This window comes from Paroedura picta, chromosome 7 (genome assembly GCF_049243985.1).
Source record: "Paroedura picta isolate Pp20150507F chromosome 7, Ppicta_v3.0, whole genome shotgun sequence".
NCBI classification, from domain to species: domain Eukaryota; kingdom Metazoa; phylum Chordata; class Lepidosauria; order Squamata; family Gekkonidae; genus Paroedura; species Paroedura picta.
Genome location: NC_135375.1, coordinates 39,062,997 through 39,077,654, shown reverse-complemented (window position 1 = coordinate 39,077,654; position 14,658 = coordinate 39,062,997). Strand labels below are relative to the sequence as shown.

The following is a 14,658-nucleotide window of genomic DNA, read 5'->3' as shown; positions in this document are numbered from 1 at the left end:
CTGATATTACTGCTCGGTCAGAACAGCTTTACCAGTGCTGTGGCAAGCCCAAGGCCACCCAGCTGGCTGCATGTTGAGGATGACCGGGGAATCAAACCCAGTTTGCCAGATTAGAAATCTGCACTTCTAACCACTACACCAAGCTGGCTTTCAATCAATCAGGACAAGGTAAAAAGTCACACTTTATAGTCCATCTTTAAACAGCCCCGTGGCGCAGAGCGCCACGGACTGAATAAAGCAATAAGGGCTGTGTGGGAGGAGTTAGGGCGGGCCCTGTCCGGGATAAAAACTTGGAGGGGCCAATCAGGAGCCGCAAAGCGGCTCCTGATTGGCCCCTCTGAGTGTCCATCCCGCCCCAAGCAGCCAATGAGGAGCCGCGCAAAGCGCGGCTCCCCATTGGCTGCTTCACCCGCCCAGGGAATCTGCCCGGCTGCTCCAGACAGCCACGGGTGAGGGGTGAGCTGCGCCGCCTTCTCCTGGCCGGCGGAGCGGCCGGGAGAAGGCTCGAGAGAGCCTCGGGTGGGGGGTGGGGTGGGGTGGGCTGGGCAGCCTACATCGCCGCCCACACCGATCCTCATCTCGACGCACGCCCGAGCCACGGTAAGTCTCCCCCAACCAAGCTGCACCCCTGAGGGGCAGCTACCAGCCCTGCCAGCCACGCCCGCCTGACTAGCCGCACGCAGGCTCCGTCTCCCCGTGCTGCCGCCCGCTGTTGTCCCCCCATCCCAGACCCCAGGGAAGCCTTCCTCCTGTGAGGCCTTCCCTTGAACATGACCCCTAGCGCCGATTTTATTAAAAAATAAAATGGGCTTTATTTCTAGTATGGAGATAATATGCTGAATGCTACATATTTTTTCCTAAACAACCTAGGTCCCATTTTGTTTTGCTATGGTGTAGTTTTTGTGTCTCGAAGTAATTATGTTTAGTGTTTTCTCTAAAGTGAGAGTACAAGAGATGAAGTTCATTGACTAACATTTTTCTACAGAATAAATGCAGCGACTCATCAGATTAATATAAAGAAAAAATGAGAGAAAATATATCCCTCTGTTAATATAACTTACCTGCATTGCCCCACGCTCATTGCTGAGTGTTCGAAGCTCATCTGAATGTGCCACACAGATTTCATGAAGGGCTGCTAGATCACGAGGCAAGTCAGTCCTACAAGATTCTGTGACATCTGGAAGTTCAGGTACATTCTTGAACAGGAATGATGAATACATAACATAAATACATAACATAAAAAACAATCTCCGACCATAAAAAACAGTACGAAGGAAAGTGTGTTCATTGCCACATCCCCACAAAACTATTCAAGGGACTAGTCAAGTGAAGAATGAACATAGTTACTACCATTCTTGTCCCACATGCAGTGAATTCTGATTAGAAAATGCAAAACATTAGCAAAGGGAATCTTCCTACACAGGTAATGTCGTGGTACCAACGCACGCAAAAATCCTGCTGATAGTAAATATGAACTAATCATATAACAGCTGTTATGAGAGCCAGGGATATGCAAAGGTATTTTCCCATCACTTTCCCAATCCCTCTAGCACAGTGGTCCCCAACTCTTCTGAGGCTGGGGACCGGCAGGGCATCGGGCCGCGCCCGCTCATCGGGCTGCACCCGCGCATCGGGCCGCACCCGCAGGCCGCGCCCGCACGGCCGCGCAGCCCGGCCCTGATTCCCTCTCCCCGCCCTCCCACAATAAGAATCTTCCCGGGCCGCAAGTTTTTTACTGGGGGGGGGGGGCGGGGAGAGGGAGCCACGGCCCGGCACCATGGCCTTCGCGGCCCGGCACCGGGTCGCGGCCCGCAGGTTGGGGACCACTGCTCTAGCAGATCTGCTCACAGGGAAGATGCGTAACCATTTACACACAGCAGAATATGCTCATTTCTTGCAAGAAGGTACCCAGTTTGCTGCTCATCACAACTTGATGTGTCAACTCTTCTCCATCTGAAGGGGTACATATAATGCAGAGGTGGCCAAACTGTGGCTCTCCAGATGTCCTGGGACTACAATTACCATGAGCCCTTGCCAATAATGCAATTACACATCTTCCTGCAAGGTATACATGTTCTCTCCTCATCATTTTACATTCTCGGCAACCTATGAGGTAGGCTGGGTAAGTAGCTCCTTTCCTGCCAGCGACCCATCGCCCTTGCCTTCCATCACCCCGGCCGCTCACTGTACGCGGCCCCACACTGCAAGTCCGCTCACGGTGAGCTCCCAGACCCCCAAGCCCCACCACCCTCTGAACACCCCCCCAGAAACTACCACACGGCCCGCGGACCCACACTCCACTCCCCTCGGCTCAACGCTCCCTCGACCGGCCGCATGCTTCCCCATCGCCGCTGCCCGCACCAGCCGCACCCGCAACAGTCCCAATGCCGGCCCACGCTTCTGCCACTCCCTCCCACCACGCACCAGCCCACCGCAAGCAGCCACCCCGCCCGCCCCAACGCTGCTAACACCCTACTTACCGTTGCCGTCCGTTACCCCTTCGCCCCCAGCCCTGGAGGAGGCCTGCACAACCTAGGCCACCGACGCCAACACTGCGCCTGGCCCGCCGCTCACAGCGGCGCGCCTCGCCTGACGCACCTCGCCTGCCGCCGCCACGGCCCAGCACATTGCCGCCCCACTCTCCAACGCCTGCTCAGGAGCCGCGCAGCCACACATGAGATAGGCCAACTCCCCTTTCTACAACCCGGGCCCCACTCTGGAGGGGGGGGGGAGGAAAAAGGCTTCTGTGGGCCCACAGATGGCGGACCCCGCCTCACCAACCATGCAGAAGCCTTTGTGAGTTGGCCGGGGGGGGGGGCAGAAGCCATCTAGTGCCCATTTCATTTAAAAGTGAAATAGGCTTTAAATCTAGTCATCCTATAAATGTTTAACAAATTTAAGAAATATATTAAAAGTTAATCAACTCCCACCAATTCAGGCAACTTTCCAGGGCCATCAAGAAACCTCGGGGTTTCACAAAGCCCTGCTTTAGTAGTATAGACAAGGATGTTTAGCAGGCACAGCGACCAGGTCAAACTATAGAATTCCCTAATGGCTGAGACAACCCCACTGCAACAAAGTCTGGGATGCTTTTATCTCTAGTATAGAACCAGTGAAACATACAGTGCTTTATCCCAGCAAAACTCATGGTTCTTTTAAGATAAAACAATAAAGCCCTTCTAACATCTATGGAGTACAACAATTGCTCATTTTCATAGCTTAGTACAAGAAAAAAAGACAGGCAAAATAATATCCTGGGGTAAGCAGAGCTTGAAAACTACCTTAGGGGGAAAACTAAGATCCAGTTGGAGAAGAGGTCTCCAACCCCCGGTCCGCGGCCCGGTAGCGGGCCGTTAAGGCCATGGTAACGGGCCGTAAGCGGCCACGCTTGCCTTCCCCTCCCCCCGCAGTGAGAGGGGGGGAAGAGGCAGGCGGGCCGCTGGCACGCCAGCAACACAAACGCGCTGAGCCGCCGCGCATGCGTATTTGCGCCCCTGCTGGTGAAAATGCGCACGTGCGGCTGTTCTGCGCATGTGCGTTAGCACCACCTAGTGGCAAAAACGTGCATGTGCGGCAACTACACGTGCGTGTTTACGTGCAGCTGCTGTGGCCGAGCCGCCGGCTCTCTCCCACCCTCAGAGGCAGTCCCCGACTACAAGAAGGTTGGTGGACCGCTGCAGTTGGAGGATTACCCTCTTGGGAAAAAACTTCAAAAATGGTGGGTTCACCTGACATGCTGTTAACTCACCCTAATGCAACAGCCACTAGAAAACATACCTTCAGCTGAGCATGTGACAAGGGGTTCAAAGAGTTTAAGCATCAACTGAGACGAAACAACAGAAAGAGACTATTGGGGAACCAACAGGTCTGGAAAGAGGACATAAATCCTTTGGACATCATTTAGACTGACCCCCATCATCAAGTTTGATTTCCCACTCCTCTATATGCAGCCAGCTGGCTGACCTTAGGCTAGTTACAGTCCTATTAGAACTGTTCTCACAGAGCAATCTTCTACTTTCGTGGCAAAAGAGGAATTGAAGATGTAGGCACTGCTGTGTGAGAGCATGTGATCCCTGGGTGGTAACAAGTTTCTGACTCCGGTGCACAGTGCCCCAAAGAAGCTTTTAGCTTGTAAGAGCCTCTCTAACGCAGGCATGCTCATGAACAGTCCCCATGTGTGACTGGCAGCCAAGAAAGGCCCAATGTAAGATGGGTCAAATCAAGTAAGGAAGCAACAGTCCAATGTTTGCAAAACCTGATTAAGGCTGCCATTAACTGGAAGCAACACTGTTTCTGAGAAATGTACCACAAAATGCTGAAGGTCTTATCCCTGTTGCATATATTTACTAAAGACACTAAAGAAATAAGAATTCTTACCCCAAGTTCATCCAAAAACATGATCATCCTATGCTTGTTACTCTTGATGAATGGATTTACACCTTCCATGTAGGGTTCCTAAAAGTTAAAATGATTAGAAATCACATTGGCTTACTTATCCTGCAGCTATCTAGTGAAACAGATACATTACATGTCTTTCCACAATATTTTACAACTGAAAGCATGTATCAAAGTGGTAACAGGCTTTATTCAGCCACCATCTATTAACTAAGGTATTCTTGGGCTCTGTCCCAACAATAAAAACAAGCTCTGGCCAGAGTTCTAATGACCCAATGCTCAAATTAAGGGGTAGAGAGTGAGAAGAAAAAAAAGAGGACAAAGGATATATAACATTTACATACAAAGGCCTGTAGTTTTGCAAAAAGAACACCAAATTTGGGCAAAAAATAATTTTCTCTCCAGTTAGAATTTCTTGATGTAAAACCATCGATTAAAACCATGGCCACTGGTTTTTCATATGTGCCTTTAAACATTAAGCCTTTACAATGCCCATAGATTAAACCTCATGCATACGACGACTAAATTATGGTGTGACTCTAACCCTGTTTCACATCAGCCCCAACTCAAACACTTAATATATATTTAAATATTCATATTTACCTTGGCTCCAAACTCAACTAGATTAGCTAAATTCTGCACAGACTTGGCGACCAGCGTCAGTGTTCTTGCAGCAGTAGGAGAAGGAGAATCTGAGAGAACAAATTTGAAAATTACAACTAACATTGAAGAATGCAATGGTTGGAGGGCCACAAAGATTCCTACAACACAACCCATTCTACAGTTTTTATGGGGAATTCAAGGTATCAGCAATATCAGTACAATACATGATGTACAAGGCTCATCATAGATCCTACAAGGCAGTTTATGATATAGGCTCATGAATCTCCAAATTCTGTTCTGCAGAGAATAACTGTAACTGGTATATGAATTCATATAGGGAAAGATGGTCATTCTGATATACAGATTCTAGGCTTGGAATGGTTTTGATGCAAATATGACTTTAAAAAGTGTTAATAAACAAGTAATCTAGCTGAAGCTTCCTAGGATGGCCCCACATAGTTTTACAGCATAGTCCAGTCCACAATAAAAGTTTTACTACTGTCTCCTTTGTGGGGACGAAGTGTTTTCAACAAAGAAATCCTACCCCTCTGCTACCATTCCATCAGCTAGTTCTCACCTGACTAGTTGCTTAATGTCTTTCACCACCTTTTGATTCTGGAGTCTATAGATTCTCAGGAACAAATAATTTTACCTGTGATAATTTCGGCAAGTTTTTTTTTTAATTACACAAATCTCTCAAATATATTCCAAATATATTCCAGTTTGAATGCTACTAGATATAATATAGTTGAGACTATTGAAATGTCAAGCACACCATTAGACCTGTTTATAGATCAGTTTGTTCCTGGTACCATGAGGGATGCTGACAGGATCTTAGGATCTCTGAAAGTTACCATAGTATTTTGGAACATTGTCTATCCTGGTTGCTACAATCATGCGGTTTTGAATCTGCTGGTGGTCCCTGGTCCATGGGAGGTGTGCCTGGCCTTGGCCAGGGCCTCCTTGGTTCTGGCCCCAACCTGGTGGAATGAGCTCCTGGAAGAACTGAGGGCCCTAACGAAGTTATCACAGTTCTACAAGGCCTACAAACTGGCAGTGTTCCTCAAGGGATTTGGTTGGGGCCAGGCTGTGGAAGACCTGGGCCCTTCCTCCAATGGCTCCTAATGGCCTTAAATGCTCCATCTTGAGTAAACTCCCAAGGTTGGTGGGCAGTACATACTGGGACTGGTTTAGGTCGCTGGGAAAATGTGTTTTATTCTTTATTGTGCTTTTGTAAATCCTCACGAGCTGGCACGGTCCGTGACTGGCAGTAAATAAATCGAAATATAATCCTTATATCCACAGTACACTTATATATTCGTGAAAATCCCTGGGGGGGGGTGGAACGTGTCTGGCCCCGGAGAGTGTCCGAGCGTGAATCTGGCCCAATCAGGGAGCGGCCAGCGAAGCCTGATTTGGTTGTCCCCTCAATGCGCTACCCTCCCTCCAGCCAGCAGCAGCGTGCAGCAGCAGGCACTGGCAGTTGGCGAGAAGAAGTCGCGGGGTCAACGCCGCCACTGAGGCCACTGCCCCGCCAACAACAAGCACCCCACGCTGCAGGCTGCGGGTAGGAGGTACCGCCACCTTACTGGCTGTGACGGGGACTCCTCAACATGCAGCCCTCCTTCCAGCCAGCAGTGGCGCATGGCACCATGCAACAGTGGTTGCCAGAAGGAGCTGCAGTGTCAATGCGGCTGCTGAGGCTGCTGCCCTGCTGACAAGAAGCAGGCCGTGTGGCAGGTTGCAAACAGGAGGCACCATCGCCACACTGGCCACAACAGGGACTCCACACTGCCGCCAGCTGCCCAGCCCCCTGGATGAAAATCTAGGCTCGCTCTATCGCTGCACACACGCTGCACCGCCCTGCCTCGCCTGCCACTCTGTCACACTACCAGCACCTACCACCGCACCGAACCACCAAGGCACAGCCTGAGCCTGACTTCCCCACACTCCACCTTCCACAAAAAAGGTGAGAGGTGAGAGCCTCCAATGGGATGCCCATCCCAGCCTCCTGTCACGACTCTTTCCACCTGACCACCCTCCCCGCCACCTCCACACCCCCGCTAGCGCCCACTGTATGATTCTAAAAATCAGCACCAGAGAATAATGATTTAGCCAATTACTGCCTCGTCCCCAATTTGCTTTTCTGGGCAAGATGATTGAGAGATTGCGGAACAACTCCAGATCTTCCTGGATGACTCAGCTGCATTAGATCCCCTTTCAAGCTAGGCTATGGGACAGACATCATGACAGTGTGAGTTCGTTATCACCGTTTGAATTAAGTATTGTTTCTCTTGGCTGCTCTTACTAGATTTATTAGCAGCCTTTGATACTGTGGACCATGCCAACTTGTTGAGGTATTTGAAGGTAGAAGGAGAGATTAAAGGATGCACTCTGAATTGGTTTAAAATGTTCTTTACAGAGATCACTGTAAAGACTCACAGGATCACTGTTGACCAACTGTTGTCAGTTTAGAACTTGTCCTAAAGGACTTTATGATAAAACTATTGGGATAAATAATTCGTAGTTTCACAGTAGGTTGCCTTAAGTGCTGATGAAATCCAATTCTACATTTCTTTATCCAAATTGCCTAGTGATGCTGCAGAGGTCTGGACGTGCTGTCTGGTTGCTGTGGTTAAGAATGTGCAAGTTGAAACTGAATCCTGATGAGATAGCAAGCTGAGGTCTTGGAGGACACTGAACTTCTCACATTTGATGAGGCCTAGCTGACACTTGCTGACTCAGTTAAGAGCCTAAGGGTTATACTGGACCGAGAGTTATTACTGGAAAATCAAGTTAACTGCAGCTTCAAAAGAATGCTGTCTAAAGTGCTTACCTGAGATGATATTAAACATTCTTGGATTTAGAATGGCAGGACAAATCAGCCGAAGAAAAACAAAGCCACTGAAGAGAAGAAAAGCAATGTCTCTTTATCTAACAACTGTGCTATATATAGAAATATAAAATGAGTTCATGAAAATACTTGTTTAGGATATCATTTCTTAATAAGAACACCATTCTAATCTCTTGGCTTCTTATTACAATGAAGACAGCTTGGAATCTCACCTTCACCCCAAAGTGGGATAAATACAGAAGACAATTTTGCCATATATCAATACTCAACATGTGGTAAAATTCAACTTTCTGCTTAGAAGGATATAAAAGCCCACATGGATTTACCCAAGGTGAGCTTTTTCTATCACTTGTTTGGAATTTGTAACTTTCTGCCAAGTAAAGTAAATTGCCAGCATATCCATTCAGCCAAACAGTTTACAAAGCAGTTACAGGTACACCATAAATAACCACTTGGCAAGTGGCCATATGAATCCACAAAAAGCATGTAAATTCTCCTTAGTTGTAAAAGCTGGATAGATCAGAGAATAACATCTAACTATACAACTCAAATCAGCTTTGCAACATTCACTATCCTGAAGCTGAAATACTGTATTTAAACCAAGTTAACTGCACACCAAAAATCTCTTACCTAACCACTCTTGTTCTCATAGTGGTGTTAGCTGGCCACTTGTTCTGAACAGATTTTTGTAAACAACCATAAATATACCTTAATGTCCTGTCAAAACAATGCAATTCATAATCTTTAAATATTACAGTATTTTAGACAATGACAATATATGCATGAAAGCATCCCAAATCCAAGCACACTCTAAAATGCGCTTTCCTTCAAATAACTGGTTTAATTTTAGAGATCAAACGAAATCAGACTTTCAGTCACAAAATAATTTTAAAAGACACATTTCTCATCATAAACATGTTAAAAGCAAATGGAAGTGTTAAATTTGTTTGATTTTGATAGGACAAATGATCAGTATTAATATATTTCTGCCATATTGTTTTTATTGTTCATAATACTAAGGTGGCTTTTGTTATGCAATAAAACTTGATCTGTCACAAGAGTAATTTTATCAAAACATTTTTTATCAAAACTATGAACAAGAAGAAAACTATTTTTTTTTAAACTGTTTATAAACTTACGCTGGTAGTATCTCTGCAGCCATGAATATTTTCTCCACTAATTCTGAAAGGATGCTCAGCAGATGTGTTAAATTAGTATTTACATCTTCATTTTTTTCTAACTTTGAAGGATTTAACTGAAAAATATTATCAACAGTGAGTTAAACTGGTAATGTTCCCATTACCATACTGTGAATAATTAGCAAAACTTTCTGAAAATGAAAACAGCTCTTAGAATAACTGACCCCAGGAATTACAGGTCCCTATTCTGACAACCTCAAAGGCTCTGAAACATGGCCTAGCAAGTCTACAACGTCTAGACATGCCTGACAACAATTATGAAATGCTTACCTTACAATTCACTCCAATACATCTCATAGACTGTTTACGCACTGGAGGTTTCATGCCGGGCTGCAGGCTGGAGTTTTAGAATCATAGAGTTGCAAGGGGCCATACAGGCCATCTAGTCCAATCCCCTGCTCAACGCAGGATCAGCCCAAAGCATCCTAAAGCATCCAAGAAAAGTGTGTATCCAACCTTTGCTTGAAGATTGCCAGTGAGGGGGAGCTCACCACCTCCTTAGGTAGCCTATTCCACTGCTGAACTACTCTGACTGTGAAATTTTTCCCCCCTGATATCTAGCCTATATCGTTGTACTTGTAGTAGTTGTGGTAGGTTGTCCCACCTCTTCCTGCACCCACACAGGGGAGCATTTGGCTTGGTGCACTTCATCTATCCCTGATCTGTGCTCCTGGATGGGAGCTGGGACAGTGAAGTTCCCAGTGCGTAAACAGTCATGGTGAACTTTAGGTTAAGAATATGATGTTTTTATTTTACCAATTTCAAGAGAATATCACCGAAGCATACATGCAAGTCTGTGATTAAAACCTGATAAAAGGCACAACCATGAACATAGCCATTCAGGTAAGAGCCACACTGGTGTAATGGCTCAGGTCTCTGTCCATGAAGCTGCCTGAGCAACTTTGGCTCCAGTAACAATCTCTAACCTATATATAGGACTGCAGAGTGACTATAGTGCTGATCTGAACCCTTTAAAAGGAAGCACAGACATATAACAACATTTTTTTATTCATCAAGATGAAATCTGTGATTAATTAAGATAGTTTCTCACCTCACAAGACTGCTTGCTTTCCATTATTTTTAAAATGGAGTCCTTTAGAGCATGGAGAACAAATTGTGTGGCTGTAGCTTTCATATACTGTTCCATAAGCGTACTTGCCAGTGTGGTGGCACGGAATAAAGTTGTGGCTTCATCTGAACAAAAGCATGCATTCATGTAAATGGCATGTAAATATTAGTCTACCATTATACAAAATGTAAAGGGGGTTAGCAGGACCTTCCAGAGGACAATGTGCTCATGTGGGTTTACGAGTAAGCTGGAAAATTATATTTAATAGTAAAATATATTTATACATACTCTACCTTCCATATTTATTTCCCTGTCATTTAGTGTTCGCAATAATAATGCTTGCAGATTTTCATGACTAAAAATCTTCAATAAAATGCTAGCCAGCAGTGTTCGATCCTGTCCACATACGTGTGACAACGCGTAGACCACATGTAGCTCTTTTTGCAGTACCAACTAAAAACAGAGATAGGAAACCTTTAAGTTGACAATGATGCTGCACGGACCCCAAGAACTCATTCCAAAATGAGGTGCTATTGTTTCTTAAAATATATTTACATTAACTCAGTGGTCCCCAACCTTTTTATCACCGGGGACCACTCAACGCTTGACAATTTTACTGAGGCCCGGTGTGGGGGGGGGGGTAGTTTACTCCTCTACTCTCAACCACTATCCTAACGCTCTCTGATCGCTATGGTAATGTTTAAACATCCCTTCAAAATAAGATACAGACACACCACAACAATGAACATAAGGAACATTTTATTTTCATGGAAATTTTAACTCATGACAATGACAAATCAATGGAAACCCTGAGCTTCTTTCTCTGCAACGAGATAGTCCCATCTGGGAGTGATGGGAGACAATGACACCCGAAGTGTGTTGTAAAGGGCCGGGGGGGGGGGGGGAGAAGGCGTCCTTCTCCTCCAATTAGTCGACGGACCACATGCGGTCCGCAGCCCACAGGTTGGGGATCGCTACCTTAACTAATATCATGAATACAACTTCTTTGTCACACAAATCCACCTTGAATACCCTGTGAAAGTACCACAATTGATGGAAGCTTCACAAGAGAATGGCTGTCATGGAAAACCAGAAGCCACCAGCCTTCTTTTAAGTATTAATATTTCAAACTACTGTAGTTAAAACGAAGATACTTAATACCTCTTTAAATTCACTGTACTCTTCTTCTGGCATTATTTTTTCCATGGAATACCTTGCTCGGACACGCAAAGAGCCTGGTTCAATACCTTTCAGAGGTACGTGTGAACTGAGCTGAAACCATTCATCTGTTGCCTGTCCTCTCTGTAGTCTGCTTAACTGGCATCTCATAAATACTTGAAATAAAATGGTGGACAGGTAAGCAAAATCACAACACAATCAGAACTCCTGCTGTATTTTCCTATATTGTAGAATACTGTGTTTGACTGCACCATGACAAAGGGCCGAACTACATATTATGTAGTAGAATTGTAATTTCAATCCACGTCAGGGTATCTTGCAGGGGTTTTTTGTTTTTTTTAGTGTAGAATAACAAATCTCAAATATAGTTTAACTTTTAAGAAGACTTCAAATTATCGTGAATTGGAATATCAAGACTACTATCTTGGAGTTGCTAAACACATTCTATCATCATCATTATAAATATTGCCGCAACTTGCACACACTTGACATGGGGCAGAGAGGCAAAAAAGTGGAAGACCTTTGCACTGTTCAGATATCTGGGTGTCCAAAATATGTCTGCTTTGAAAATATAATAAAATACAATGGGTGGTCTGGTAATCACTAAGTGAATTGCAGCCATTTAAACCTAACAGCTGATTAAGTGCTTAACTGGCATCTGGATGGCCTGAATAGCTGTACCACAGAAGAAAATGGATGCAAAAGTTCCTGAGTAATTCCTACATACTTATTGATAAATAAATGCTACATTTCTGTACACTGCATTTTTGAAAGATTTTTAACTTCTAAAGCCGGCTTTACTTTCTTTGCAGATAGAGTACGTCTTATTCTAAGGTAATATGAATGAGTCCACAATTAACATTAAATATGACTTTGAATAAATTTTCAGACTTGTGTCAGAATTTAAAAATAAATGCTGTTGATGTATGACTACGTTATGTGTAAAAACTACAAAATTTCAGCAATGTTAATTAATTGATGCATCCCATTTGCTGATTTGACATGGAATACCCCCTTCCTCACCCACATGACATGTAGTTCGAGTTCATAGTCGGAACAAGTAATAAAATCAGTTAATGCATCCCTTTCTACCCACACATTTAAGATAAATTTTAACTTTCTTGTTAGAATACATCTTACATTCTTGGTATAGGTTAAATTATCTGAAATGATGAATCTTGCACAAAACAAACACTATTTCATGAACAATTGTCTAGTAAGATACACAAAGGAGAAGCAGCATGAAATGTATTGTGAAGGATGGGTACAAATTGATTCATTAGCTAATATTTAGCACAAACTTGACCTGATCCATAGCCCTTGAACCAATATTTGGGGAAGGTGTCTTTACCACATGTTTGCTGGACTTTTGTCTGGCTTGATTCAGCTACTCAGGCCATCCATCAAGCTGTTAGGTGGCTGTGAGACATTTAACCAATTTTCTTCCCTCTCTGCCCACCCCTTTCAAAATAGACCAATGAAATGGCTGCCAACCATTTAAATCTAACAGCCTTGCAGATCTGTCCATTAATTAGGCTTCAAGGGCTATTTTGCTCCCCTCCCCCAATTCCAAGCCAAGCGTAAGTCATTAATGCCTGTTTTGCTCTCCCCCTTTCTCCTAGCCAAAGAGGGTTTAAACTGGCCAGTTTAGTTCAGAAAAATTCCTTCTCAGTTCAAGGGCCATCCCAAACCCTAAACAAGATTTTTTAGGTGTGTGCCAATCCCTAACAAGTAATGTTAGGAGTGAATATTAATTGCAGTTTGAAAGTAGTTTTGCCTTTAGCAAGTAGTTTCCTATCCCTTTTTCTCACAAGATAAAGCAAAGAATGAAGCAAACTGAAAGTTGAGGAAGAATGACTCATAACACACATAACTGAAGAAACCCAAGGGGATCTTGATTCTTATCAGATTTCCTGTACTTTAATAATTAAAAACTTCATATTAAAATGGATGCAAGACAGAAATTAAGGTAATATATGCTTTAAATTTTACATTGAACAAAAAACCATTTTTAACTTTGCACAAATAAAACAAATGAGAAAGAAAATGATGAATTTCAAGTAAATCCAAGGGAATTCTGCAAAAGTCAGGAAAATCCAACTATATGAATTAGCCCCCAATCTAAGTAATTTGTTGAATATTAGGACTGAAAATGCTGCATAAAATGTGAGGCACATAGAAAGGCTACTTCCAAAAGACTTAGAGCATCCTATTAATGATTAAAGTTCTAAAGGACCACCAATTAGTGTGCTGTGAACAATTAAAAAAATTAACACAAAATACTGCTATATTGTAGGGAAAAAATAACAAAGAAAGCAATTGTGTGTGTATGGAAAAGTTTCTAGCAGGCCAAAACTTTCTTAGTGAAAGAAGAGCTCTTCCTGGTAACGCTCAAAAGTAGCAGTTGGCCACTATAATGAAGAAGTTTAGCCAAAGAAGGGAAACTACAGCTGTGTATTGGGCTTTTTTTGTTCTTTATCACTAGAAATAACCATTACAACTTAAACCCTTTGGAAAAACAGAACAGACTGAGGGGAAGTTAGTTCATGGTTGTTGGAATAGGGGATACTTGTCTGCACTGCCTGGAAGAAGCAGCAATCACATTTGCCTTTTAAAAACCCAATGTGTTAGTGGTAAAAAAGGACAAATAAGACTATTGATTGCTACAGAGAACACTGTAGTCATATTAGATTGTCAGGCACCCACTGAGGGTGAGGATTTCCCTGTTCTGGGGACCCTCCCCTGGCAGGGGCTTACTGGCAGCAAAAGGAGGCCTACATTACCAGCAGTGTGGCTATATTACTTCTGTTGCTCACCACATCACCAGCAAACACTCTATATTAAAATGACTTCTAATACAGTTTTTGAACAAGTACCAGAGGACTCCTGTGTTGCTGGTGATGCAATTACATCACTTTCACTGCATGCCAGAACTGACGTCACTGGCAACATTGGCCTAGACTTCTCTTTGCATTGATGAGCCACATTCCACCACCCCCCCCACATACACACAGTTGTCAGAGGGTACCTGAAGCCCTAAGTCACAACATGAAAACTGATTTTCAAAGTTTACTATGATTCATTGAGGTACTTTAAAAAGATAAAAACGTCTACTGAACTTTCGTTAAGTATTTTTCTTCTTATGACGCAACCAAATATGAAGTAAATACATTCAAACAGACACACACACTTACATATATCTGGATCTTTACTCTTCTTTGTTTTGTTACTAAGACTTATTTCAAATCTGTTGATATCAGATGAGAGATCACTGTAAGAAAAAAAGAAAATGATTAGACTATACTCTTATTTAAATATTCAGTGCAATATAAGATTGCTGTTTTAAAAATTTAGTCATA

At 43.7% G+C, this 14,658-nt stretch overlaps 1 protein-coding gene across 1 annotated transcript in view; it reads right to left on the bottom strand.

The window, feature by feature from the left end:
- The window catches only part of RASA1 (RAS p21 protein activator 1), a 64,669-nt gene that overhangs the window by 2,217 nt on the left and 47,794 nt on the right, over positions 1-14,658 (bottom strand). The window contains exons 15-24 of the mRNA XM_077347551.1: positions 14,494-14,570; positions 11,282-11,454; positions 10,414-10,573; positions 10,103-10,245; positions 8,992-9,107; positions 8,483-8,569; positions 7,835-7,902; positions 4,999-5,087; positions 4,378-4,455; positions 1,062-1,196 (exon numbers count right to left, since the gene is read on the bottom strand). Coding sequence (XP_077203666.1) covers positions 1,062-1,196; positions 4,378-4,455; positions 4,999-5,087; positions 7,835-7,902; positions 8,483-8,569; positions 8,992-9,107; positions 10,103-10,245; positions 10,414-10,573; positions 11,282-11,454; positions 14,494-14,570 — 1,126 coding nt within the window. The remainder of the gene's footprint in view (positions 1-1,061; positions 1,197-4,377; positions 4,456-4,998; positions 5,088-7,834; positions 7,903-8,482; positions 8,570-8,991; positions 9,108-10,102; positions 10,246-10,413; positions 10,574-11,281; positions 11,455-14,493; positions 14,571-14,658) is intronic.